Source organism: Trichosurus vulpecula, chromosome 2, assembly GCF_011100635.1.
Source record: "Trichosurus vulpecula isolate mTriVul1 chromosome 2, mTriVul1.pri, whole genome shotgun sequence".
In the NCBI taxonomy this organism is placed as follows: domain Eukaryota; kingdom Metazoa; phylum Chordata; class Mammalia; order Diprotodontia; family Phalangeridae; genus Trichosurus; species Trichosurus vulpecula.
In genome coordinates, this window is record NC_050574.1 from 124,108,393 (window position 1) to 124,135,634 (window position 27,242).

Here is a 27,242-nt window from a genome sequence, read left to right on the forward strand (position 1 = left end):
GGGGTATGCTATTGATGGCTAGGTTTATGAATCTTTCTGGGTTTGGAAGAATGTCCGCTAAGGCATAGGTGTGTCTGTGTCCATGGACGAGAGAGCGAGAGAGAGAGAGAGAGCGAGAGAGAGAGAGAGAGAGCGAGAGAGAGAGAGAGAGAGAGAGAGAGAGAGAGAGAGAGAGAGAGAGAGAGAGAGAATATGTGTGTGTGTGTGTGTGTGTGTGTGTGTGTGTGTGTGTGTGTGTGTGTAATGGGGATGGGTGAAGGAACCACTCAGACATTTAGCCACAGCTGGGGGTGGGGGCATCGCTGTGGGACATAGTGAGAGCCAAGACATCTTATATCTATTGTGGTAGTTGGGGCATGGGTGTTAGAGAGACTATGAACAGCCAGAGCTTGACCAGAGTAAAGGCTGAGGGAGCAAAACCCAGTCCTCAGGATTTTGGGGAGGTCAGGACAGGACCATCAAGGAGAAGTTTATGCCACAGACAGATAGGCATCTAATGAGGGCCAGGGTCAGGGTCTCTGTCCAAAGGTGGGGAGAATCTTCAGGTGCTCCTGGGTGTGTGGCCTCAGAACCAGCAGGGCATCCACATGAGGGAACCCAGGGCTGCGCCTGTGGCAGCTCCAGCCAACATGCCCATAGCGATGTCACCCCCAGTATCTCTGCCATAGTATGGTGAGTCACGCAGGATGACGTGGGTCACTCCTGGAGCTGTGGGGAAGAAAGCAGAGTGGAAAGGGAACTGTAAATTTATGAAGGAGCTGAGGGGAGGGGATGGCCCAGTTGGTTTTCAAAGCCCATTGTAAATCTGACCCTTCTAGGAAGCTCCCCCTGGCCATACATGCCCAGTTCCTCTGAATTCACTATTTGTACCTTTCAAAGAGTATAGAAATGGGTCCTCATTCTCTGTCTCACCCTCAGATTGGGAGGAGATACCTGAGAACTGAGCTATCTCCTGGAGCACAGAAGGAAAGCCTAGCTGGAGCCCTGAGGGAACATTATGGGATGACGGGAAATAAGGAGGATTGGGGGCCTCGGCGGGAAGAAGGCCTGCTTGGAACCAATCTCAGCATGCTGAGGAAGAGTAACAGGGATTAGGAAGGAGGAAGGGAGGGCCTGAGGTAGGGATTGAGGCTCACAAAATCCCAGAATCTCAGAGCTGGAAGGAAACTAGCTCGACCCAAAATCTCTGGAGGGCTGAATACATCAACTGGCAATGATCTTACTACCTCTGAAGGGAGTTTATTCAACTTGGGACTTTTCCAAAGACTTTTTCCTTTCCAACCCACCCTCTACCCTTGGCAACCAACTAACAGGGCCCATTCCCCATTAAGCCTCCACATCCCAAGCCCTCAGAAAACTCCCTTCTCTCCTGGGGCTTAGAGTCCACAGAAGGGTCCGTACCTCCATACGGGGGCCCATAGTAGCCAGTGCGGATGTAGGTGGCATCATGGGCATTGGGTGGCACCATCTGGTAATAGTCATCGTAGGGGTCATAGATGCGTACCTGGGGACAGAGTTAAAGTTCAAAAGTGGGGAGGGAGAGGTTTCTGCCCCAGTCCTCAGAGTTTTCCAACTCCCCCAATTTCCTCCTCACAAGCTTCTAACATCAGACCTAAGTGTAGCCCGTCTCTGGCTCATACCTCATCCTCTTGCCCCTGCACTGAACCCAGCCTTGGACCCTTGATCCTCTTCTCCCTGGCCCAAAGTCCTCATGTGCCTTCTAAGGCATTCCTTTCGTGTCCCCTAGACCCACTTCACACCCCAAACCACCTCTAAACCACTATATGTCTTGTTTCTCAGCTCCTCCTGCTAAATGTCTGCACCTTCCAGGGTGACAACTCCCTAAAAGACTCAGAGGGGAAAGGAGACTTAGTGGTCAATTTGTCTATTTTGCAGTGGAGGAAACTAAGGTCTGGGGAAGAGGAGAGACTTGCTTGAGGTCACACAGTGAGCCAGGGGCAGAGTCACAAGTGGAGTCCCAGCGCTGTGCCTTTGAGCCCTTAGGGAGCTTTCCACTTCCCTAGGGTGCACTGCCTCCCTAAGAAATAGCTCTGATGAGAGGGGCAGAGGAGAAACTCCTGGTCTTGTAACAAGTCTTCCAGAAAACATTACCCTTTCTTTCCCAATTAGACCAGTCGTCAAATTTGAGCCCATAAACAGACTAGGAACTTCCTGGTGGCAAGTCTCTTCCTCTTGTATCTCTCATAGCAACTATACAAGAACCTGCTTAGGGAAATGCTGGGGACAAAATGGAATAAACCATTTCTATTCTCTGTATGTCCCTCAGGAAGGAGCCCGTGGGCTTCTTCCTCTCTCCATGGTCCTGAAATTTATCTGCCTGTCTGTCTTTATGAATAGCTCCTGGGCTCCTCCTGTTCAGAATTCTAATGCTATCTTCCTAACCCCTCATCCCCACCCCACCCCCCTATACTTCTGGCTCACCCTAGGAAGTCACCTGTGCCACCAAGGGCAGGCAAAATCTGCAGAACTGAGCAAGGTTAGCGCCCCACTGTGTCCCTTGAAACACATTAAAAGGGGCCTGCCACACCACAGCTCTGTGAGGGGGGGCAGTGCAAAAGTCATTGCTACCAATTTAAAGAGGAGGAAATTGAAGATCAGAGAAGTGACTTTTCTGAAAGTCATGTAGCCATTAAGAGAGAGTCAACTCAATCCTCCTGGGGGATGGAAAGAAGACTGAAATAGGACTCATCCCTTTAACCCAGACTCCCAAAAAGGTGGGATAGAGGCAGGGGTGGGGGGACAGGACTGAAGAGGCCAAAGAAAGGGAAATGGGAATGGTGAGACTTTCCTTTAACTCCCAGACATGCACAAGTGAACAAAGTACTGGTGTGTAGGAATAGCAGACAGGGTGCTAGAGAGAAACAAAGATCAACAGAGAAGCAGAAATACAGAAACCCAGAAAAAGGCAGAAGTCAATTTAACTCAACAAACACTTATTGGTTGTCTACTGTATGTAAACCCTTGCCATTGATGCTGGAGACATACTGAAGACCCAATTCAATTAAACAAGTATTTATAAAGCACCTACCACATACAAGGCACAACGCTTGTTGCTGGGGATATAAAGACACAAATGGAATAGTTCCTTCCCTCTAGGAGCTGACGTTGTACTGAGGGATACAGCATGTAAACAGTTACATCAATACATGGCGACTTAAGGAGGGCTAGAACACTAGCTTCTGAAGGGATCAGGAAAGGCATCACTTAGGAAATGGTACCTAAGCTGCATCTTGAATAAATGAAGGATTCAAAAAGGTGGAACTAACAAGGGAGTGCATTCTAAGCATGGGGGACAGCTTCTGTAAAGGGGGAGCTAGAGGAGACAGAAAGAAGCCGATGGACAGAAGAACTGATACACAGTCAGAGCTACAGCCAGAGAGACAGTGAAGAGGAGGCTAATCCAATGGGCCCATTCATCATTAGACTGGGTTCCTAGGCCTGAGCCTACCCTACTGTCATTTCTCCCCTCTCCATCCATCAGAACTGACTGTCCAATCCAGGTTAGGATGGCCAGAGGCTGAAGCCAAAGCCAGAACCAGATATTCATGGGTCTTCCACAGGATTTAATACCTGGCCACATCCTGTGCCCCCTCAGATACACCCAAACACACACAACCATGGACTCTGGGATTTGGGAATGTTAAAAATAAGTGGCCCATAGAACTCCCCACAGCCCACAAGATAAACTCTTAACACCCTTAGCCTGGCCTTCAAGGCCCTCCACAATGTGACTTCAAACTCCTTCTCTAACTATATTTGCATCAATCTCTCACCTCATGCCATTGTCTCAGGGTCTCTGTCTCTTTCCAATAAGGAAATGCCCCTTCAGAGGCAAGTGGCCCAAATCTTTCTCTAATCTTACTGTTGTCTCCCATGACACACCTGGCTCATTTGGGCTCCCACCCTTCTTCATGTGCCCTCTTCCCTAGTCTCCAAATCTTTCCTGTTCTTCAAAGTCCACTTCTGGTGACACCTTTTCCAGGAACCTTTAGATGATGCCTATAGTCAGAAGGGTTCCCTCTCTCTCTTCTCATTCCCCAAAGCCTTGTGTGCGTGTGTCTATGAGTCTGTCTCTCTCTTTTAGTCCCTATCACCCAATGCCCTGTACTAGCTATAACATCAGACAAGCACTATGGCCTGTGGGGAGAATGTTGTATGTGGAATTAGGAAGACATAGATTAAGATCTTGTCCCTAATACTAGTTTTGTGACCTTCCTCATCTGTAAAATGGGGATAATTCCCCAAATACTTACCTCCTAAGATTGCTGTGAGGTTCAAAGATAATGTACATAAAATAATATGCAAACATTTAAGCCCTATATAAATGTCAGCTATTATTATTAGTTATTTCTGCACCTACACATTAGATTGGGAACTCAACAGGTGCAGACACTGGGTCTTCTCAGAGCTGTAACAAGGAATTTTTGTGCCTGGAATAAGTGACACAAAACATACCCTTAGCTGACTGAGGGGAAACGAATGGAAGATATCTCTCTGTTGGGAAGAGACAGAGACCCCAATTCACTGACACAAGGTGCTTTGTGGGATGGCCACCATATGGGATTTGGAGGGGGAACACAGTAGAGTAGACCAAGGAAAGAGTTTACTGCAGTTCACTATCTCATAGCTTTCTATTTTAATTATTTTGCTATCAGTTCCCTCTAAGTTCAGTGCCCTGGGACAAGCCTTCTGTTGCCCTACCCTAGTTATGGCTCTGGGTCATATTTCTATCTTTTGAAATGTAAGGTCTCAAATATAGCAAGTAACATAATTATACCCAATAGAACACAAGCTTCTTGAGAGCAGAGACGGTCTCATTTTTTGTTTCTGTATCCTCAGTGTTTAGCATCGTGCCTTGCACAGTACCTTGTATGTAGTAGGCACTTAACAAATAAATGATATACTGGACAAAGAGGAAAAGGACTCTATGTTATGATGGGGACAAAGAATAGTTCCATTAGTTCATAAGTAAGAGAAAGAAGGCAAGGAAGTTATTGCCAGAAAGAGGATTTTGAGTTTCAGATGTTGGAGATGGAGCAGTTCTGAGCAGAGTTCCAAGGAAGGGCTTTGTTTTTTTATTTTAAAAACTTGTTCATGTTTGTGTGAATAAAATATTATGTAATTTGAAAAAATAAAACAAAGAGGTGACTTAGCCCATATGCCTCTTTTGACAGAAGAGAATGAAGCTCAAAGAGGTAGAGTGACTACTACGGCACAGAAATAACAAGTGGAGAGTTGTGATTCCAACCCAGGGTTCTTACTCCAAGTCCAATGCTCCTTTTACTATATTACAGAAGAAACATGCCCAGAGAACTGGTGGGGGCGGGGGGGGGGGGGAGGAACTTGTTCAAGGTCACATAGCTCCTGAATAGAAACTTCCTTCAACAAGTTCACTAAAGGCAACTAGATGGCGCCATAGCGCACAGAGCACTGGACCTGCAGGAAGACCTGAGATCAGATTTGGCTTCAGACACTTAATAGCTGTGTGACCCCATGTAAATCACTTAACTCCTGTCTGCCTCAGTCTCCCCCATCTGTAAAATGGGGATCATAACAGCACTGACCTCCCAGGATTGCTGTGAGGATCTAATGAGACAATACTCACAAAGTGCTTTGCAAACCTTAACATGCTCTCGCCAGTTATCTTTATTACTAAGGAAAATTTGGGCTACATGTTTTGAGTTTTATATATTTTCTTTAAATCATGCATTGCAACATTAAAGAATCACAAAACAACAAATTCTATCTTAAGACTTTTAGTGTGTGAAAAATTTCATTAGAACACACGCACACGCACATACACACACACACACACACAATCTTTTTTTATTTTTTGCTTGCTATTATGGATAGTACTGCATAATAACCACACTTACCTTTCAGGGTTGTTGTGAGGATAAAATGAGATCAGTGTAAGGTGCTTTGTAAATCTTTAAATGCTACATAAATTATTGGTGTTTTTAGATTTCCAACAGTAAATTTATTAAATATGGACCATGTGCCAGGCCCTTGTGCTGGGAACAGAGACAAAAAGAAGGGGGGCGGAGGGTAGTCTCTGTCCTCACAAAGTTTACATTCTACTGGGGGAAGGGAATGACATATGGTATGTATATGGTAAAGAAATACAAGATTATTTAAGGAGAGAGAGTTTTCCACCACAGAGATACTGGGGGGAGAACATGCCTCCAATCAGAAGCAACCAGGCAGGCTTTTGGTGGGACAGAGGGTGGAGATGAGGAGGTGGAGAGCACACCAACAAGTGAGCAGGCGTGAGGTAACCACTGGTGTCCTGCTGAGCATGCCTGGCTTACGATTCTTTGAGTTGGGGACCTGCTCTAAGCATGGGCTGGCTCCCCTGGAGCCAATCAGGAGGGGACATGCAAATGAGATGGCTGAGAAGATGGTTTCGTAGGGAACTTCCCTGCCAGGCCTTCTCCTGTGCCCACCTGGGATCTCCCATGTCCAACCGTGCCCAGGTGCCCCCAGGGATTAAAGCAAGACCCAGTCTCTGAGAGAAAAGGGTTAATTTATGGAAGGAAGCCTGCTCTGTGAGAGTGTTGGGCACACAGCTGGCATTCCCTGACATAGATACACTGGGAACAAGCTGACTCACCTCTTTCCACCTCTGCCCCCACTTCTCACCCCCACGGGAATCGGAAAGAGTTAGGGATATCGAAGAGGAATTTTCCACCTTTTTCTAGTGTGATACTTGAGAGTCTTATCCACCAGTGAGGATTTTAGTTAATTCTTACTTTTCTTTTTGTATCCAAAGAGCTTAGAACAGTTCTTTGCCCATAGTAGGGGTTTAATAAAGGCCTCATTCATTCATTCACTGACTCAATCGTTTGTCAGGGGTCAGGGGTAGGGAAGGAAGCCCCTGCCCTCCAACCAGCTTCTCTGCAGGAGGAGTCATGGGCCTCATTCATCCTACCCCATGGCACTACTGCCCAGCCACCCACTCCCTCAAGCCTATCTTCCCTCCTTCTCTGTCCTCACTCTGAGCAAGTCCACACACACACACACACACACACACACACACACACACACACACACACACACACACACACACACTCTCTCTCTCTCTCTCTCTCTCTCTCTCTCTCTCTCTCTCTCTACCTTGAACCAAGACAACCCAGGAACTGATCTGCCCCAGGCCAGGCTATAAGTGACTCTTTCTGGTTGTTTGCCAGGCCCTTCTACCCACACCCAGAAGCCCCTCTAGACACCTCTTGATGTCTAACTTTTGCCTCCCTCTTGCTGAAGTCTGATACTAGCCATTCCTTGGCTCTAACCTAAAACAAGGCTATCACCATAACCCTCCACATATGCTATGCACGGATCAAGTGAAGGAACAAGGAATGTTTAATCTCGAGAAAAGACTTAGGGGGGAATATGATAGCCATCCTCAGGTATTTGAAGGGTTGTTGCCTGGAAGGATGAGGTTTGTTCTGCTTGGCCTCAGAGAGCAGAACTAGGAACAAGGTGGGGTTGGGGAGGTGGGTGGAGGAAGAAGTGGCATATTTTGGCTCAATATAAAGATAGAAGGATGAAGTAGAAACGTAAGAGCTGTTGTTCAGTTGTGCCTGACCCTTTGTGCCCCATTTGGGGTTTTCTTGGCAAGGATACTGCAGTGGTTTGCCATTTCCTTCTCCAGATGAAGAAACTGAGGCAAACAGGGTTAAGTGACTTGCCCAGGGTCACACAACTACTAAGTGTCTGAGGTCAGGTTTGAACTTAGGGCTTTCTGACTGCAGGCCCAGCACCACCTACCTGCCTCAGAAAGTAAGTGACTGAGGCTTAAATTCCAGCTTCGACCTTTATTGGCTGTGTAACCATAGGCAAGTCACAACTTCTGTGGGCCTCAGTTTCCTTATCTGTAACCTACTTCATAGAATTGCTATAAGGCTCAAATGAGAAAATGGATGAAAAGAGGTTTGACTACCCTAAAGTGGCATCTCTGTGTGTCCATTATTGTAATTCATTAGCACCACCAAAAATGGAATGGAGGGTCTCAACAACTACACGTTGGCTGGGTATGTTGTGGCAGGGATTCTGGTTCAGGTGTTATAACAATGATGATGATAATGATAATAAAGGCTAGTATTTATAGAGTGCTTTAAGATTTGCAAATTGCTTTACAATATTAACTCATTTGATCCTCACCACAACTCTGGGAAGTAGGTGGTTTATTATCATCATCCCCATTTTACAGATGAGCCAACTGAGGCAGAAAGAGATGTAGTAACTTGCCGAGGATTATGTCCCTTCCAACTCTGAAATTATGGTACTGTCTGTAAAGATTCTCCCCACCTGCCTCCTGCTCTCTCTTTCCCTCTCCTCTCATCTCCTCTCCTCTCCTCCCCCCACCCCTCTCTCTCCCCCTCCATGGTCCTGATCTGTGTGCACATCCCTTCCCACCCAGAGGCCCCAGTGTCTCCCCTTCTATCACTCCCACTCACAGGGCTGCCTCTGAGCAGGTCTTCTCCCTGCTCAGGCACAGTTTCCCTCAGACCATAGGTGAAAAGTCAGATTCTGTTGCCTGATGTTTGAAAACTCCCATGGCATGGTTCCACAGAGGTCAGCCTCGTCTCCCAATATTCCCTTTTTACCTTGTCTTCCAGGAATGCTAGAAGGACTCCCCACCACCAACCTCCCATGCCCAGGTCCATCGGGCTCTGACCTGTCCCTGTGACTTTGCTCAGGCTGCCCTCCCTGCCCCCTTTCCCCACCTCATCCTCTCCCCTCCTCCTTCCCAAACTCTTCTCTGCATCAGCAGATCCTCTTCAAGGCCCAGCTCCAGCCCTCCATCCTCTAGGAAGCCCTCCTTGATGATCCTAGTCCACAAGGATCTGAGCCTCTCTACCCTTCTCTGTTCCCATAAGGTAACCCCAAGCACACAGGGCCTCTTGCTGATGGAGTCGAGACTGTCTCCAAAGCCAGAATTCTCTCTATAGGTGTTGGGTCCCCTGCTCCTTAAAAGGATCAGAGCCCTTTCTTATGCATTTTCTCTTCTTTTTCCACTATACCTAGTGATCGAGTCAGGTCCTTATGATCTCTGAAGGCTATAGACTGGACAAGTGTGCTAGCTCCGCAAAACCCTCTCACCCAGATGCAGCCTGCTCATGAATGCACATGCATGTGCCTGCACGTACAGACTTCATGGATATGTGCCTCTGTGGGCATATATGTCTGCATTACTATCTCTGGACTCAAGCCACCAGCACTATCAACTTGGAAATCAAAACCTATGGCCAGAAAGGATCAGTAACCACTTTGGAAGATAGAGAGAAGAGGTATCAGGCCTCCAGAGCATGTCACAGCTGGAAGGGCCTTTGAAACTATTTGATCCAGTCTCATCATTATGAAGAAATCAACAGCACACAGTATGCCAGGGCCTGAGGACAGTAAGCCCATCCCCTTTCTCATTTGGGACACTAAGATTTGTAAATTCAGGCAGGCAAAAGTCAACTTTACTTTTTGGATTGTCATGTCAATTTCTATAAAATCTCAGAGTTGGAAGGGCCCTCAAGGGCCTAGTCATCAATAGACATTTATTTGGCAATTACTATGTGCCGGGGCTATGCTAAGCTAGTCAGTCCAACCTGTACAGAAACCATTTTTACATCTTCTGCCCCAGCCCAGAGACCTTCTGTGACAGAGGACTCACTGCCCTGCATCCTGAGGCACTCTGAATAGCTCTAATTTGGGGGAAATCTTCTCTTAGATTGAGCCAAAATTGTTCCTTCTCTCTACTGAAGACTGAATTGGAGAACAGGGGTTGTAGACACACAGCAGCAGGTGCAGCTAGGATGGTGATCACTAAAAGCCAGTAAGGGTTCAGGAAAAACTATTTATACTAATCTCATTCCCTTTTTCGATTTACAAACACCTAGGTTGGTAGATCAAAGGAATGAATGTTTCAGATCCAATTAGATACCTGTATTTCAGCAAGACATTGATGAAGTCTTTCATGGTCTCCTTATGGAAAAGATTGAGGGATGTGGGCTCAGGGGTTAAAATTACATGGATTCAGAAGTGGCTGAATAAGCAGCTCCTTCTCTGAAGGGGGTAGACACTAGGGTTGTTTGGAATATGGTTCAGAGACAAAGGGATTAACTGGATGTTTCTGAGGTTCACATGAGAAGGCACTATGTTTGGGGGGGGGTGATAGGGATGGACATTTGGCAAACCAAAGAATTTCCCCAAACCTAAATGTCCCTCTCCCACCGCTATCCCCATACAGGTCACTTACCCAGCGTCTCCTTGCCCAAGAGAAAGGCCACCCTACATTGGCGTGCCACTCGCGGACCACACACCTGCCCCGAGGCCAAGCCCGCCAGCTCCACAGGGGGACAGTACGTACTGCCCCCAGGCCCTCCTTCCACCAGAGGAAACAGGAGAAGGGAGGCTGGGGTGGGAGGTTAGAGGGGCATCTGAAGTCTTCCCTTTCCCCCAACCTCCTAGTTCATCTTGCAAAAGGAATCCTCCTGTCCCCTCCTCATACCATGTGGCTGAGGCTCAGACTGGGGTACAGAGTGAGCTAAGAACTCAGGGCCCCATTTAAGGGCCTCTCCCTGAGTGCCTCTTTTAGGGTAAAGGAGGTAGACATCAGTTCTTTTCTGAGCTGTGACCCTGATGTCATTCTTCTGCCCCAACCCTGGCTAGTGTGAATCCCCTGCCCACATCCAGTGACCTCTTAGGGGTCTGCTTTCCTCACTCCCAGGACTGGAAAGGCCCCAGGTAAAGCCAAGGTTGTTATCCTTGGTCCCATCAGTCCCACCCCAAAGCCCCAAGGCAGGAGCCCCTTAATGGTTATGACTGTTTCAGGCCATGATGAGCTCTCTAAATGTGATTAACATGGTCTCACAGTAACTTGGAGGAAATCAGAACTGGAAAGGCTCTTGCTCATCATTCAGTTCACCTCCACTCCCCATTTAACATAGGAAGAAACTGAGGCCCAAAAGAGAAAAGGAATTTGCCCAAGACCACAAAGCTAATGAATAGCAGTCAGGACTCAGCCTAGGGGTCTCTGCATTGGAATTCTCTTTCTCTCTTTGCAGCCAACTCTCAATTGTCCCTCACAAAACTCCATCTTGTGTTTTTGTTGTCAGGACTGTTTCCTGTTAAAGTAACTATTGGTTTGAGCCTCAGTTTCCTCTCACTCTCCAAAAAGCCTATCCTTGGGCAGAGGGATCAGACTTGCTCTGCTTGGCCCCAGAAGGCAGAACCAATGAATAGGCAGATGTCACAGGGAGGCAGATTTTGGCTCAGTATAAAGAACCTGTCAAAGGAGAGGGATAAGCTCTATGGGCAGAGGCAGAAGACAAAGGACAAGAAAAGAAAGACAAGGGAGAAGAAGGAGGAGAAAGAGGGAGGAGGAAAAAGGACAGAGGGAGGGCCAGAGCATTGCTTGTAGGTCTGACCCCTACAGAGTGGATGAGGAGAAGAAGGGGAGCTCACCGGGGTGGAGTTCGCTTCTAGGAGGGCACTCTTCCATGCTCTGCAAAGAAAAGAGGGGTTAGTATAAGGACCTGGGGCTTCCCAGGACTGAGACAAAAAAAAGATGAAGACCTCTCGGCCTTAGGCCTTCCTTCATATCCTGCCTTCAGGGTGGGAGAAAGGGAATAAAGGAAGGGAATAAGCATTTATTAAATGCCTACTATGTGCCAGGCACTATGCTAAATATATATAATCCCATTTGATCCTCACAACAACCCTGTGAGGAGGGTGACGTTATTATCCCCATTTTAGAGTTAAGGAAACTGAGGCAGAGGTTAAGGACTTGCCCAGAGTCACACAGCTAGTAACTATCTGAGGACAGATTTGATTTTGAGTCTTGCTGACACCAGGCCCAGTGCTCTACACTCTGTACCACCCAGCTGCCTGCTACTCCCCTCTCTGAGAGTCATGGCCCCTCTCCTCAAGGAATCCCCCGCCTAAGGACCCTTGTCCTCGAGAACCCCTGTATGAGGAGAGAGTGAGGCCTCTGTTTTCCTGAAGGTTCCATGGAGATCACAAGCCAGGTGGCCTTCTTGGTCACGGGCTCCTCTGGCAGTCAGTCTGGTGTAGGCAATCATATTGAAATATAGTTATCAAAATAAAAAAAAAGTTCACAGACCGCAGGTTAAGAACTCCTGCTCTCGGCCCAAGATGCTCTCTCAGGTCCTGTTGACCAATCCCCTTCTCTAGGGACCCATGCCCCTCAGAACTGGTGAGCCAATGGACACTGATGTATGCTTCTCCATGGGCTGGGGATAGAGACCAGACCTGGGATTCCATTGATCAAGAACTGCTCATGAGGAAATCCCCTCCACCAGTACAGATTGGTACCTCCTCTGCATCTTTTATTCTTGGAGAGGTTAAATCATTTGTCCAAGGTCACCTAGTAATATGTATCAGTTGGGAGTCCTAAATCCAGGTCTTCCCAGTTCCAAGGCTTGTTCTCTATTCACTACACCAGACTGCCATTCATGTTTTCAGTTTTTCAAATTTTCTAGGGGGGGTCTCCTTCTCCTTTCAGCCCAGGGGTTCCTGCCTTTCACCCCCACTATAACCACAGCCTGGGGCACTGGAGGAGGACTCAGGGGGCTCCCAGGCTTCAGCTCTCCTGGAAACTTCCAGAGGAAACTTCAGAAGGACAGCTCTAGGAGGTGCCCCATGGGATGGGAGGGCAGGGCTGGGCCCAAAACAGATGAGTCTTTGTTTATTGCTGGGACTTGGGGCCCAGCTACTGGCGGGGGTAGAAGCTGGAACAAGGCAGCTCTGTTTTCCAGCCCCCGCGCCTGTCACCCAAGTAGTTTAATCTCTGGGCCTCAGCTCTCCCCACAAAATAGATGGAGAAATTAAAACAGTATTCCTGGCCTGTATCTGAACTCTCAGGATGCTGCCTGGGTGCCATGGTCTCATGGATAGACACACATAGAGCTGAGGGGCTGAGGGTGCTGGGCTAGTAGGGACTGGTCTAAGGTGTCATCTCAAGTAGTGGGTGTATTTATGTGCATGACGAACCCTTATCTGATACGGGCTTGGCATGTATTCTGAGTGTGAGAGCACAAGCACAGCTTAGACACAGCTATATATGTGGTTGGGGTGCGTGGGAGGTCATATGATCAGAGCTTTAAAGCTGGAGGGAACCTTAGAGATCATTTGGTCTAGAGCAGACCCCTTGGTTTACAGATTGATGAAGGGATTTGTTTGAGGTTGCACAGTTAGGAAATGACAGGTCTAGAATTCCACGCCAGCTCCTCTGACTCCAAACCCAGCGCTGGATCCACTGAACCAAACCACCTCCTGCAAGTGCCCACCTGTAGGCACATCACACAGGGCCTGAGGCACGTATTTGCATGAAACATTCCCAGAGTGGGAGTAACAAAGACTGGTGGATCTGGAGCTCAGGAGAGCTGGGCTTTGGCCCTGGCTCTGTCATTTACCAGCTCTGTGAGCTTTGCTAGTCACAAAGTCACAAATCCCTCTCTCTCTGAACCTCAGTTCCCACTTCTGTAGAACAAAGGTGTTGAATTAGATGATCTTTAAATCCCTTCTAGGTGGTACACTGAGCTTGGAATCAGGAAGACTCATCTTTGTGAGTTCATATCCGGCCTCAGACACTTATCAGCTGTGTGACCCTTAGCAAATCACTTAACCTTGTTTGCCTCAGTTTCCTCATGTATACAATGGGCTCTAGTATCTTTGCCAAGAAAACTCCAAATGGGGTCATGGAGAGTCTGACAAGACAGAAATGGTACAACAAAATTCCTTCTGACTCTGATCTTACAATTAAATAGTTATAGTATCATGTGAGATCCATTTATTCGACTTTTCACACTATATTCCAGATCAATCCACATCTTCCTTGTTCCCCCATCTCCCTCTTCTCCCTTCCACCTCTGTGCTCGCCCATACTCCTGGAATGGTCCACCTTCCCCTCTGCCTGCTGAAATCCAAGGGGCTCCTTTGATGCCCTCCCTGACCATCCTCTTGCCAAAACTCTCTCTCCTCACATTTTCCTGGAATATTTTTTCTAAATGTCTCCTTCACCCCTATCACAGCCTACTTAGTCACAGATTCATCTCTCCATCCTATCCCTTCATTGGACTGCAAACTCCCTGATGGAAAGGTTTATATGGGGCAGCTAGGTGGTGCAGTGGACAGAATGCCTGGAGTCAGAAAGACTCATCTTCCTGAGGTCAAATCTGGCTTCAGACACTTATCAGCTGTGTGACCCTGGGCAAGTTGCTTCACCCTGTTGGCCTCAGTTTCCTCATCTGTAAAATGAGCTGGAGAAGGAAATGGAAGCCACTCTAGTATCTCTGCCAAGAAAACCCCAAACGGGGTCACAAAGAGTTAGACACGACTGGAAAAAAAAAAAAAACAAAAACAAATGACTGAACAACAAAAGGCTTACATTGTGTTTCACTTGTGTATAGCCAGTACTAGGAACAGAGCTTCCACACAAGAAGCATTTAATGAATAGTTGTTAAATTGCATAAATGTATGTTGTTGAATCTTATGGGTTCAATCTTATGATATGAATCTTATAGATAATATATATATATATATATATATATATATATATATATATATATATATATATATATATATATATATATATATATATATATATATATATATATATGTATATTTATACTGGCCTGCCCTTCCTAAGCCCAAGGCTTCTGTGGGAGCTGCTTCTGTATGGTGGCTGACTCAACCTCTCCAGAGAGGATCTGAGAGAACAAACATGACTCCTCTTCCGGGCCATCCTCTGGGAACCCCACTCCCCTCAGAAGATTTACATCAACATAGCCTGGAACAATCTTCAGGGACAGCTCAAAGCTCCCCTCCATCCCCAAAGTAAGCTCGGCAGCCAAGACAACCTGCTCACTGAAAGCCAAGACTTTCCCTGAGAGAGCCTCCACCTGGATCCTTCTACCACCGTGCTCTTCTAAATCCAGATCTCACCTCCTCTGGGAAGCCTTCCTTGATCAATCCTCTCCAATTTTAATGGTAAAAATCAGGGGCAATATGCCCCATGTCTCGCTCATTTCCCCAGCGAGGGGCTCTCTCAGGGCAAAGACTGTGTCATTCCTTTCAGACCAGGCCCTCCCAGAGGCCAGGGGCTGTCTCTTCCCCTTTAGACTGGAAAATCCTGCTGTCAGAACGACCTGAACAAACAGGCATTCTTGCTCTCACAAGTGCTCGACCCAGGTAAGAAAGGATGAGAGAGTGTGGGGAAGGACAGGATGGCTCCTTTTATAAACTGTCACCCAAGAGAAGTGAAATACTAAAATCAGCTTGACTGAACCCACCCATCAGAAGCTTGAGGAGGACAACGTCCCCTTCCTCCCACTGATGTGGATCACGGATTATAGGACTTAAGGCTGGTGGGGATCCTAGAGACCAGCTAGTTCAACCCCCTTGTTTTTTCAAGTAGTATCTTATTATATCTTCTACATTGTTCAATGTGACCCTTCCCCCTCCCACTTTCACAGTGCCATCCCAAATAACAAAAGAATTAAAAAAAGAGAAAAACCAAGCTGAGAAAAAGTCTGACATCCTACTCAGTACCCCACACGCTGCCAGTTCCTGACTCGGCAAGTAAGGGGCTTTCTCCAATTTCTTCCTGAGGATCGAGCTCCAATCGCTTCATTTCACAGATGAAGAAGCTAAGCCCCCAGAGGAGAGGTGACCTTCTCAAGGCCACACAGGTAGTGTCAGAGGCAGGATTTGAACCTAGGTCCTCTGAACCCAGAACCGGTTCTCCTTCCACTGAACAGAGTTGCCTCACCTGTGCAAACCTACCACTAGGATTTCCCCTTTCTTGTGACACCTTTCCCCTTTAGAGAAACATCTGCCCTGAGGTCCTGATCTCCTGATGGGTGACTCCCTCCCCAGGATAATGATGATGATGAGTTAGCATTTATAAAGTACCTACTATGTGCCAGAAACTGTGCTCAGTGCTTTACAAATACGATCTTGTCTGATCCTCACAACAACCCTGAGAGGTAGATGTTATTATTCTCCCCATTTTATAGTTAAGGAAATTGAGGCAAATAGAGGTTAAGCGATTTGCCCGGGGTCACATAGCTAGTAAGTATCTGAGACAGGATATGAACTCAGGTCTTCCTGGCTCTAGGCCCAGTTCTCTAACCATTGAACCACCTAACTGCCACCATTTTAGCAAAGACTTTGCGTTTCACCTCACTCCAACCTGAAGTTACTCTCCTGACTCCTTCCCCTAACATGCTACTTCCCCTTCCCCAATATTAACCTTCCTCCTCCCCACCTTTCTAGATCCCTCATATGTACTGCCTCATTAGAATGTAGGCTCCCTGAAGGTAAGGCTCTCTTGTTTGTTTGTACTTGTATCTTGGTACCTGGTAAGTGTTTAATAAATGCTCTATGTTTGAGTTCAAGTTGGCTGATCTTTGTACCACTCAGCGCTGACATACCAGCACCCACCCTCCAGGAAGGAACAGATGCAATAAAGACCAGAGGTCTTCCTCCCCGGGGCCCACCCCTGCCCATGCCTGGGAGCCACTCACAAAGCCTCATCCTTATTCTCAGCACATAGTACCAGGCGGGGGCCATCCCTCAGGTACACCATCAGGAGAGAGTCCCGGTTCCGGCCTTCGGGCAGTTGTACCTCTGAATACCATAGAATGAAGGGAGAAAGTCAGAGAGGCTTCAAGACCTGCCCCCCCAGCATGGTCAGTCCCAAAGGCCACTTGAGTGTGCTCATCCCAGGACCCCTGCCCACTCTGACCCAAGCCAAAAACTTTGGGTTAATGTCCTGTAAACAAGGGACCAGGTTTTGATATGTTTATTTATTGGGCCCTGCTTATACTTCTGCGGTTGGCCAAAATCATCAGTTTGAAGTTTTCCTGAGTTCATACACAAAGGTCACTACATAATTCACATGTTGAAGAAGGGCAAGCTCGGGACTTGGAATTAACAGACCTAAGACAGAATCCTAGCTCTACCACCAACTCCCTGCATGAAAGGGACATCCTTTCCCAACTCTCGGGGCCTGCTTCCTCCTCTATAAAGTGAGGGGGCATTGGATTAGATGGCCTTGCACATCCTTGCCAGCTCTGTTATTCTAGGATACTATCTTTCACATACATTTATTCTTCATGATAACCTCTGTAAAGAAAGTTGAGTAGGCATTATTATCTTCACTGGGCCACTAGGGAGACTGAGACCCAAAGAGGGGGAGGCTGCCTGGCTTAAGTAAGGTCACACAGAGAGTTAGAACTCAGGTATCTTTCCCTGCCCTTCCTATTCTAATAACAGGCAAAGTGTTGGGATTTCAAAATATTAGAATAATAATAATTATTAATTTACTTATGTAACACTTTAAGGTTTGCAAAGCACTTCACAAATATTGTTTCATTTATCTTTGCAACAACCCTGGGAGGTAACTGATATTTGTATTTCAATTTTACAGAAACTGTGCAAACTGACGCACATTTGGTTAAATGACTTGCCCAGAGTCACACAGCTAGTGAGCGTCTGATGCAGGATTTGAACTCAGGTTTTCTGTTCTCCAGGTCTACCACCTGGAGATGCATAGGTGAATTGTATTCCTATATCCCATGACAGGGCTCACTGGGACTTGGGCTCCGGCAAACCAGTGATTGTCTTTTCTATCAGAAAGTCCAGCAGAACCCTGATTCCTGAACTTTGCCAGGTACTATTCCCCTTTCCTTGACATTAGCCAAAGTTCTGACTTTATCCATCACAAGCTAAAGCTAGGTCATTTCCCCAGAATGGTTATAAGTACTTGGGATTATCTTGAGGTCACAGTCTAAGAACAGGGCTCCATCCAGAGCCACTGGGTTCCACAACACCCTCCATCCCAGGTCTGAGGCCACACACCGGCCTACCCATAAAGGGCCTCTTGCCTGTTGAGATGAGGGGGGTGAAGTTGCCTTGGGCTGCTTCGGCTGTACATTGGATAGCTCAGGTGACAGCTCCCTGGAATATGCCCATGAGGTTGTGAGCATCCATCCCAATGACCCTTCTATCCCTGCTGGGTTGTGAAGGTCCGTCCCAATGCCCCTCCTATGCCCGTTGGGTTGTGAGCATCTGTCCCAACACCCCTCCTATGCCCACTGGGTTGTGAAGGTCCGTCTCAACACCCCTCCTATGCCTGCTGGGTTGTGAGCATCTTTCCCAATGCCCCTCCTATGCCCGCTGGGTTGTGAGCGTTTGTCCCAAGGCCCTTCCTGGGGAGGGTAGGTGACCCCATTGGGGGAGGGGAAGAAGCAAGGGTGGTAGGATAAAGAGCCTGGTCCTTCTCACCCGGGCACTCCTGTCCAGTCTTCACCTCTCGGCAATTGAACCGGATTAGCACTCGGTCTTCCTCCTCCTCCAGGCTGTCGTCCTTGTAGTAGCCTAGGGTGCCATCCAGCCACAGAACGAACCAGTTCCGCTTCCAACGTCGAAGGATGGAGCCTGAAGAGAAAGGGCCGCCCGCCTACTAGCCACTCCCTTAATCCACCCCTCAGTGTCGGGGTGGGGGGCTGCCCCTCTCTATCCACCACCCCGCCTCTTCCCCATGCCCCGCCGGGCCTCTCTCTCCCTTTCCTCATTAACAGCAATAGGAGCAGCTCACATGTACCACATGTACACTGCACTCTAAGGTTGGCAAAGCAACTGGCATCAATTACCTCTCAATCCCCATAATAGCCCTGGGAAGTAGGTGCTGTTATCCCCATTTTACTGAAAACGGAGGCTCAGTGAAATGACTTGCTCAGGGTCACACAGCTCCTGCAGGTCACAAGCAGGATTTGCTTGGGTCTCCCTTTGCTAAGCTGAATGTTCTTTCCCATGCGATCACGGCGCCTCTCAAGGTATCCCGAGGCTTGCCGACAGTGTGAGGGTCCTGTCTATTACTCCACAGCTCTGGGCTTCTAATTATCCCTCCTACACAGGGGGCAATCCAAGGCCTGTCAGTGCGCAGAAAAGAGCGTTCCCACTTTATAGAGGGAGAAACCAAGGCCCAGAAGGGGGAAGAGACATTCCTAGCATGATACAATGAGCCATTAACACGGCTGGGACTTGGCCAAGGTCTCCAGACTCCCAGGGGGGCCCAGGGATTTATTGTACTTTAAAATCCTTGCCCAAAGGTACAACGTGAGTGGGATTACATTCAAAGTCACTCTGTAGACCTCTAAGCTTCATGAGTGTCAGCCCCTACCTGCCATCATTAGTGACTTGTAGTGTCCTAGACCACTGGAGGCGGGGGGACGTGGGGCTTCAAGACCCTCTAATCTAATACCACCTCATTTCATTTTACATTTAGGGAAACTGAGGAAGGGAGGGGCCTGGCCCTTGAATCCAAGTCCTTCTATTTCACAAAGGGCTGTATACATGTACAAGAGGTGGTAGAAAGAAAGTTGGCATGTGATTCAGGAGACCTAGGTTCAAGAGGCAGCTCTGATGCTTCCTGACTGGGTGACCAAGCCTTTCTGAACATCCGCATTCTCAGCTCTAAAATGTGGGGGCTGAATTAGATAAGCTCAGAGATCTTTCCCAACTCTGACCTTTTTTGGTTCTTCTATTGGGTGCTGCCCCCTCCTCAAGCTCCAGAGACCCAAACCTCCCCAGTGCCCACCCAGCCCATCCATGTTGAGGAGCCAGGAGCTCCATCACTCACTCTGCCTCCAGAGCCAGCCGGCCTTCACCAGGGCCATCTCTTCAAAGGGACCTTCCAGATTTGGGCCGGGACCTGACAGACAATGGGGAACAAGGTACCTCTAGACCAGGAGTTCTTAACTCTGTGTCATGAACCTCTTAAGCAGTCTGGGGTCAGGAACCCCCAGAGACCCCCTGTCAGATGAATGCTTTTAAATGCATAGAAAATACACAAGATTACAAAGGAAGCCAATCATATTTAAATACATTTATCAAAATAATTTTAAAAAACAAACAAGTTCCCAGGGGCCAGGTTAAGATCCCCTACTCTAGATCCTGTCCCTGTACAGGTCTTAAGATATACCTCCTTTTTGTAAGATTCATTCTCCTTCCCAGATTCAGACTCCAAATTTAGGCCTTAGGTTAGGGTGGGGGTATCAATTATTCTTCCTGATGCTGAGATGGCACAAAAGGTCATTTAAAAGTAAAACACTGCTACAGCCCTCCCAAGCCTTTCCTATATTCATTCTGGGAAGATGTAGGAGAAGGTAAGGAGACCATGGAAATCCTGAGGATAACTGAAAGCTATAGATGACCCAAACGCTGAATATGACCCCCAAAGCTTCAACCTTAATTGAATTCAGCTCCACAAACATTAACTAAATGCTAAATTTGTACAGGACCCTGGGTTTGACCCTGAGGATACAATATGAAAAATAACAGTCTCTACCCTCAAGGAGCTTACAGTCATATACATAAAACATATAATATAATCAATCGATCAGTACACATTATTAAGCACCTACTATGTACTAGGCACTATGCTAAGCACTGGGGATACCAAAAAAGGTAAAAGGCAGCCCTTGCCCTCAAGGAGCTTACAATCTAACGAGGGAGACAACATGCCAATAAGTAATATCCAAATCAAGCTACACGGAAGATAAATAGGAAATAATTAACTGAGGGGAGGTACTAGAATTAAGAGGGATTAGGGAAGAAGCTGCTTGAGGGCAGGGGCTGCTGTTTTTTCACTTTGTCTTTGTGTCCCCACCACCTAGGACAGGGCCTTGTACATTGCACATACTTAATAAATATTTAGTGGACTGGATTGGCTACAAAGATGAACAAAGGTCAGGTCCTCAAGGAGCTTACAATCTACCAAGAGGAATACAACATGTCCACAGATGAATCTAATATAGTGTAGAGTATGGGAGGGGCAATGTCTGAGTCATGAGGATTTGTTTGTAGAAACAAAGCAGTTTATAATGGAAATTCAAGACCAAGTCACTGCCTATAGAAATTACAAAAAAGTTTAAAGAGCTTGGAATTAGTGATCAATGTAGATTATGTAATGAAACAGTAGAAATTGGAGAAGATATTAGGCTCCAATGATTTAGAACCTACCAAATATTGAGCAGGTCAGGACCTCTTGATTAGAATTATACATCAGTAACTTTCAGGGAGTGGCAGACAACAAATCACCACAAATATCCTACTGAACTTAACCAATAAACTATGCTATACATTATACTGGTCCCATGAGGATAATTAGCACAGACTGAACTGTCACCCACAATCACCTGGACATAACCATGATCCACACAAACTAAAGAGCAATATTTCTAATAGAGGTCACCAAACCAAATACTCATCATCCCCAAGCTCCATGAAACCAAAGACTCTCAAAATAGGGACAATGAGCAAAGGAAATAAAAATCTTATGGGAATAGGATGAGGGCCAAGTCAGGCCAAGACATCCCTGTTGTCCTCTAGGCTACTAGAGTCATGGTAAGGAGGCAGTTGGGTGACCCTGCGGATAGAGCCCCTGGCCTAGAGCCAGGAAAACCTGAGTTCAGACAGGGTCTCAAACACTAGCTGTGTGACATTGGGCAAGTTGCTTAACTTCTGGTGCCTCGGTTTCTGCATCTATGAAATACGGATAATAATGGCATCTATTTCACAGAGTTGTTGTGAGGGTCAAATGAAATAATATTTGTACAGTGCTTAGCACAGTGCCTGGCACAAGTAGGTGCTTAATAAATGCTTATTTCCTTCTCCTACTGGAATTATAATGAGGATGCTTTTGGTGAGCCTACACAGGAAGAGTTCACATCCTAATACTTTTATTTAATTACCAAAAGCAGTTCATAAGCTCATAGATCTATAGCTAGAAAAGACCTTAGGGGCCATCTATTCCAACCTCTCATTTTACAGCTGTGGAAACTGTAGGTTTCCAGGGAGGTTGTGACCTTGCCTAAAGTCACATAGGTAGTATCAGAAGCAGGTTTTGAACCTAGGTCCTCTAATTCCAGAGTCAGTCCTCCTTCCACTGAATCACATTTGCTTTACCTATGCAACAGAACACTAAATATAAAAGAAGAGCATGATAACAATTTGTCCAAGAACACTTTTTATATGAATCCCATTGAAAAAGAGAACAGGATAGTAAGAATAGCTAGTATTGATAGAGTGCTTTAAGGTTTGCAAAGCATTTTACAAATATTAACTCATTTGATCCTTACAACAACCCTTCAAGGTAGGTGCAATCAATATCCCTCCTTTACATTTAAGGAAACTTAATGCCAATACTATATAAACCATTTGGAAAAACAGGCAAAAAGGGACCCCTAACAAATTCTTTTTGTGACACAAATATGGTGCTGATACCTAAACCAGGAAGGGTGAAAACAGAAAAAGAAAACTACAGACCAATAATGATATTGAAGCAAAAATCTTGAATAAAATACTAGCAAGGAGACTATAGCAATATATCACAAGGATCATATACTATGACCAGGTGGGATTTATACCAGGAATTCAGAGTTAGTTCAATATTAGGAAAATTATCAGCATAACTGACCATATCAATAACAAAATCAACAGAAACCATATGATTATCTCAACAATGCAGAAGAAGCCTTTGACAAAATACAACACTCATTCCTATTAAAAACACTAGAAAGCACAAGAATAAATGGAGCTTTCCTTAAAATAACTAATATCGATCTAAAACCATCAGCAAGCATTATCTGTAATGAGGATAAGTTAGAAGACTTCCTAATAAGATCAGGGGTGAAACAAGAATCCCTATTACCACTATTATTCAACATTGTACTAGAAATCCTAGCCATAGCAATAAGAGGAGAAAAAGAAATTGAAGGAATTAGAATAGGCAATGAGGAAACAAAAACTATCATTCTTTGCAGATGATATGATGGTATACTGAGAGAATCCTAGAGAATCAACTAAAAAAAGTAGCTGAAATAACTAACGACTTCAGCAAAGTTGCAAGGCATAAAATAAACCCATATAAATGTATTAGGAGGGCAGAGTTTATAATCTCAAAGAGGATCATAAACATGTCTGAAAGGTTCGGAACCGCCGGATATAAGAAACTCTCAAAGTAGAAGGCAGAAGAATCAAAACATATATTTAGGCTCCACAGTAACCAACCCATGAACCAGCAACCCCATTTTGATATATTGATCAAAAGCTTCCAGGCCCAATAAGTATGCCTTGAAAGAGTAACCAGGAGGCTACAGAGAAGCATGATTGCGTAAAGCAAAATCATGCTTCCCCCTCTGTGGTAAAAAGATTACCCACTGGCCTGAAGTCCTTGTTCACCTTCCTCCCGTAGGTCAGCTCTGCCACTGGCAGCTCCTGCTTCAGCTGTGGCTGTGGCTGTGGCTGTGGCTGTGGCTATAGCAGCCTCTGGCTCCAACGGGAGCTGCTTTTAACCATCCGGCTTCTGCGGGGGGTGTAAGGTACGCCGGGGAAAGCACAGGTTCTTTCAATCTGCTTAAGCAAGGTGAAGGGATTGACCGGGAAAGCACAGGTTCTTTCCATCAGCTTAAGCAAGGGAAGCAAGGTGAAGGGGCCGACAAGCTTACTCCAGTCCAACATACAAACAGTATTCGGCTCAGGGGAAAAAGCCAAACTAGTCAAGGGCACTTGTTGACTAAGTGCTAAGGAGCCCATTTTTGGTTGCCAACACAATAAATCATCAGCATTTCTATATATTATCAACAAAGTCCAGCAGCAAGTGATAGAAAAAGAAATTCCATTTAAAATAACTACAGACTATAAAAATCCTTGCTAGTCTGCCTGCCAAGACAAACCCCAAAACTATATGAATGCAATTACTTTTCACACAGATAAAGTCAGATCTGAACAACTGGAAAAATATTAATTGTTGATGGGTAGGCCAAGCCAATATAATAAAAATGACAATTCTACCTAAATTCATTTACTTATTCAGTGCCACAACAATTATACTACCAAAATTATTTTATAGAACTAGAAAAAAGTAATAACAAAATTCATCTGGAAGAACAAAAGGTAAAGAAAATCAAGGGAATTAATGAAAAAAAAAACGTGAAGGAAGGTGGCCTATTTGTACCGTATTTTAAACTGTATCATAAAATGGTTGGAATCAGCACCAGGTGCTTAGCCACATGAATGGCTAATGGCATTCAAAATCTCTTCTTCAGTTGGAACTTCGGCTAGGGAGGGATTGACTTCAACCTTAGGTAAATGCTCAATGGCCTCAGCATTGATTGACGATGGTCTGTTGAGAACAGTATAGAAGTATTCAGCCCATCTCTCTAGGATCATATCCTCATCACTAATCAGTGTGGTCCCATCAACACTGAATAGCTGAGGTGCACCATGCGTCTTTGGCCCATAAATAGGCTTCAGGGCATCATAAGAGTGCTTTGGATTGTTACTATCAGCATAAAAATGAATTTTATCTGCCTTCTTACTGAGCCAAGAATAATGCATCTCTCTAAACTTTGCTTGTACTTTATTTTTTTTTTAATTTTTTCTGTTTTGGTGGGGTTTTGTACTTTACTTTTGATGGAATTAAATGCTGCCTTCTTAGAGATGGATGAACTATCTTGCTAGTAAACCCTGTGGAGTTCTCGTTTTTCATTCAGCAGCCTCCATATATGGAACCATCAATTATAGCAAATGGAGAAGTTTTGAATTCTGTGGATAAGTTCATTTACCTTGGTGGTGTACTTTTCCAGAGTTGTACGTATCTATAATGAGGTTGATTCATGTATCGCCAGAGCTAGGCTCTGAAGGTAAGTATGGGAGAGAAGAGGTATTAGACTGACTACCAAACTGAAGGTCTACAGTGCCATTGTGCTGACCTCATTGTTGTATGCCTGTGAAACCTGGACAGTCTACCAGCATCGTGCCAGGAAGCTGAATCGCTTCCAATGAATTGTCTTAAGAAGATTCTGAAGATCACCTGGCAGGAAAGGCACCAGACGCTGAGGTCCTTCCTTGAACTAAACTCCCAAGCATTCAAACTCTGCTTCAGAGAGTTCAACTCTGACGGGCTGGTCATGTTGCTTAAATGCAAAATGTACACTTGCCAAAAAAACTATTTTATGGAGAACTCACACAGGGCAACTGTTCACATGGTAGTTAGAAGAAGTGATACAAGGACACTCTCAAGGTTTCTCTTAGGAAATTTGGAATTGATTGTGTGACATGGAAGACACTGGCATAGGATTGCAGAACATGGTGTGCCCACATCAGAGAAGGTGTTATGCTCTATGAGCAAAGCAGAAGTGAAACAGCTCAAAAGAAATGCAGGATACGCAGATTTAGAGAATCCACCGCAAATGTTCACATGGACTATTTGTGCCTGACCTGTGGTAGAGCACTCCAAGCTCGTATTGGTCTGATCAGCCACAGTCGGACACACTGAAACCTGACTCTAGCATAATGATATCATTTTGGTCCTCCTCGAGAACAAAGAACAACAACCAACCAAAGTGGTAAATGTCAAAACAATCTGGTACCAGCTAAGAAATAGAGTGGTAGATCAGGTAAGTAGATTAGGTACATAATATATTGTAGTAAAAGACCACAATAATTTAGTATTTGATAAACCCAAAGATCCTGGCTTTTGAGACAAAAAAAAATTTGACAAAAACTACTGGGAAAACTGGAAAACAATATGGAAGAAACTAGATATAGACCAATATCTCACTCTATATACCAAGATAAAGTCAAAATGGGTACATGATCATACATAAAGGGTGATATCATAAGCAAATTAGAAGGGCATGAAGTGGTTTACCTGTCAGATCTACGGATAAGGGAAGAATTTAGAAACAAACAAGACATAAGATAGCATTACAAAATGTAAAATGGATAATTTTGATTGTATTAAATTAAAAAATTTTTGCACAAAAAACCCAATGTAATCAAAATTAGAAGGAAACCAAAAAACTGGGAAAAAAAATTTTTACAGCAAGTATCTTTGGTAAAGGCCTCATTGCTCAAATACATAGGGATCTGAGTCAAATCTATAAGAATACGAACCATTCCCCAATTGATAAATGGTCAAAAGATATGAACAGGCAGTTTTCAGACAAAGAAATAAAAGGTATCTATAGTCACATTAAAAAAATGCTCTAAATGACTATAGATTAGAGAAATGCAAACTAAAACAACTCCGAGGTACCACCTCACACCTATCAGATAGGCTAATATGACAGAAAAGGAAAATGATAAATGTTGGAAGGGATGTGGGAAAACTGGGACATCAATGCACTGTTGGTGGAGTGGTGAACTGATCCAACCATTCTGGAGAACAATTTAGCATTATGCCCAAAGGGCTATAAAACTGTGCATATTCTTTGACCCAGAAATACCATTACTGGTCTGTATCTCAAAGAGATTTTTTTTAAAGGGAAAAAGACCTATTTGTAAATACAAAAGTATTTATAGCAGCTCTTTTTGTGGTGGGTAGGAATTGGAAATTGAGGGGATGCCCATCAACTGAGGAATGGCTGAACAAATTGTGGAATATGAATGTAATGGAACATTACTGTACTATAAGAAATGATAAGCAGGATGATTTCTGAAAAACCTAGAAAGACATAAACTGATGCAGAGTAAAAAATTAGCAGAACCCGGAGAACTTTGTACATAGTAATAGAAATACTGTACGATGGACAACTGTGAATGACTTAGCTTTTCTCAGCAATACAATGATCCAAGCCAATCCCAAAGGACTCATGATGAAAAATGCTATCTGCCTCCAGAGAAAAAAACTGATGGCGTCTGAATATAGACTGAAGCATACTATTTTTCTCTCCCTTCCTTCCCTTCCTCTTTCCTTCCTTTGAGTTTTCTTCCACAAAATGACTAATAAGGAAATGTTTTACATGATTGTACATATATAACCTATATCAGATTGTTTACCATCTCAGGAATGGGGGAGAGGAGGAAGGGGGGGAATAGAATTTGGAATTCAAAGCAAAAGAAAACCTTGAATGTTAAAAATTGGTTTTGCATGTAATTAGGGAAAAATAAAATATTATTTAAAAAATTAAGGAAACTGAGGCTGAGCATGGTTAATTGACTTGCCCAGGGTCACACAGCTAGTAAGTGTCTGAGGCCACATTTGAACTCAAATCTTCCTGACTCGAGGCTCAGTGCTCAATCCACAGAACCACCTAACTATTGGTATAGCTAATAATAAAAATATTATTACTGAGGCCTAGAATAGACCTGCTGTCCCACTGAAATCCTTTTCCTTTGACTTTGGTACCACT

At 45.2% G+C, this 27,242-nt stretch overlaps 1 protein-coding gene across 1 annotated transcript in view; it reads right to left on the reverse strand.

The window, feature by feature from the left end:
- Window positions 1-240: 240 nt before the first annotated feature.
- Window positions 241-27,242, reverse strand: part of PLEKHB1 (pleckstrin homology domain containing B1) — a 35,256-nt gene continuing 8,254 nt past the window's right edge. The window contains exons 2-7 of the mRNA XM_036746138.1: window positions 19,685-19,756; window positions 18,328-18,480; window positions 16,566-16,668; window positions 11,482-11,521; window positions 1,402-1,504; window positions 241-708 (exon numbers count right to left, since the gene is read on the reverse strand). Of these exons, the coding sequence (XP_036602033.1) occupies window positions 566-708; window positions 1,402-1,504; window positions 11,482-11,521; window positions 16,566-16,668; window positions 18,328-18,480; window positions 19,685-19,721 (579 nt within the window). The 5' untranslated portion in view covers window positions 19,722-19,756 and the 3' untranslated portion in view covers window positions 241-565. The remainder of the gene's footprint in view (window positions 709-1,401; window positions 1,505-11,481; window positions 11,522-16,565; window positions 16,669-18,327; window positions 18,481-19,684; window positions 19,757-27,242) is intronic.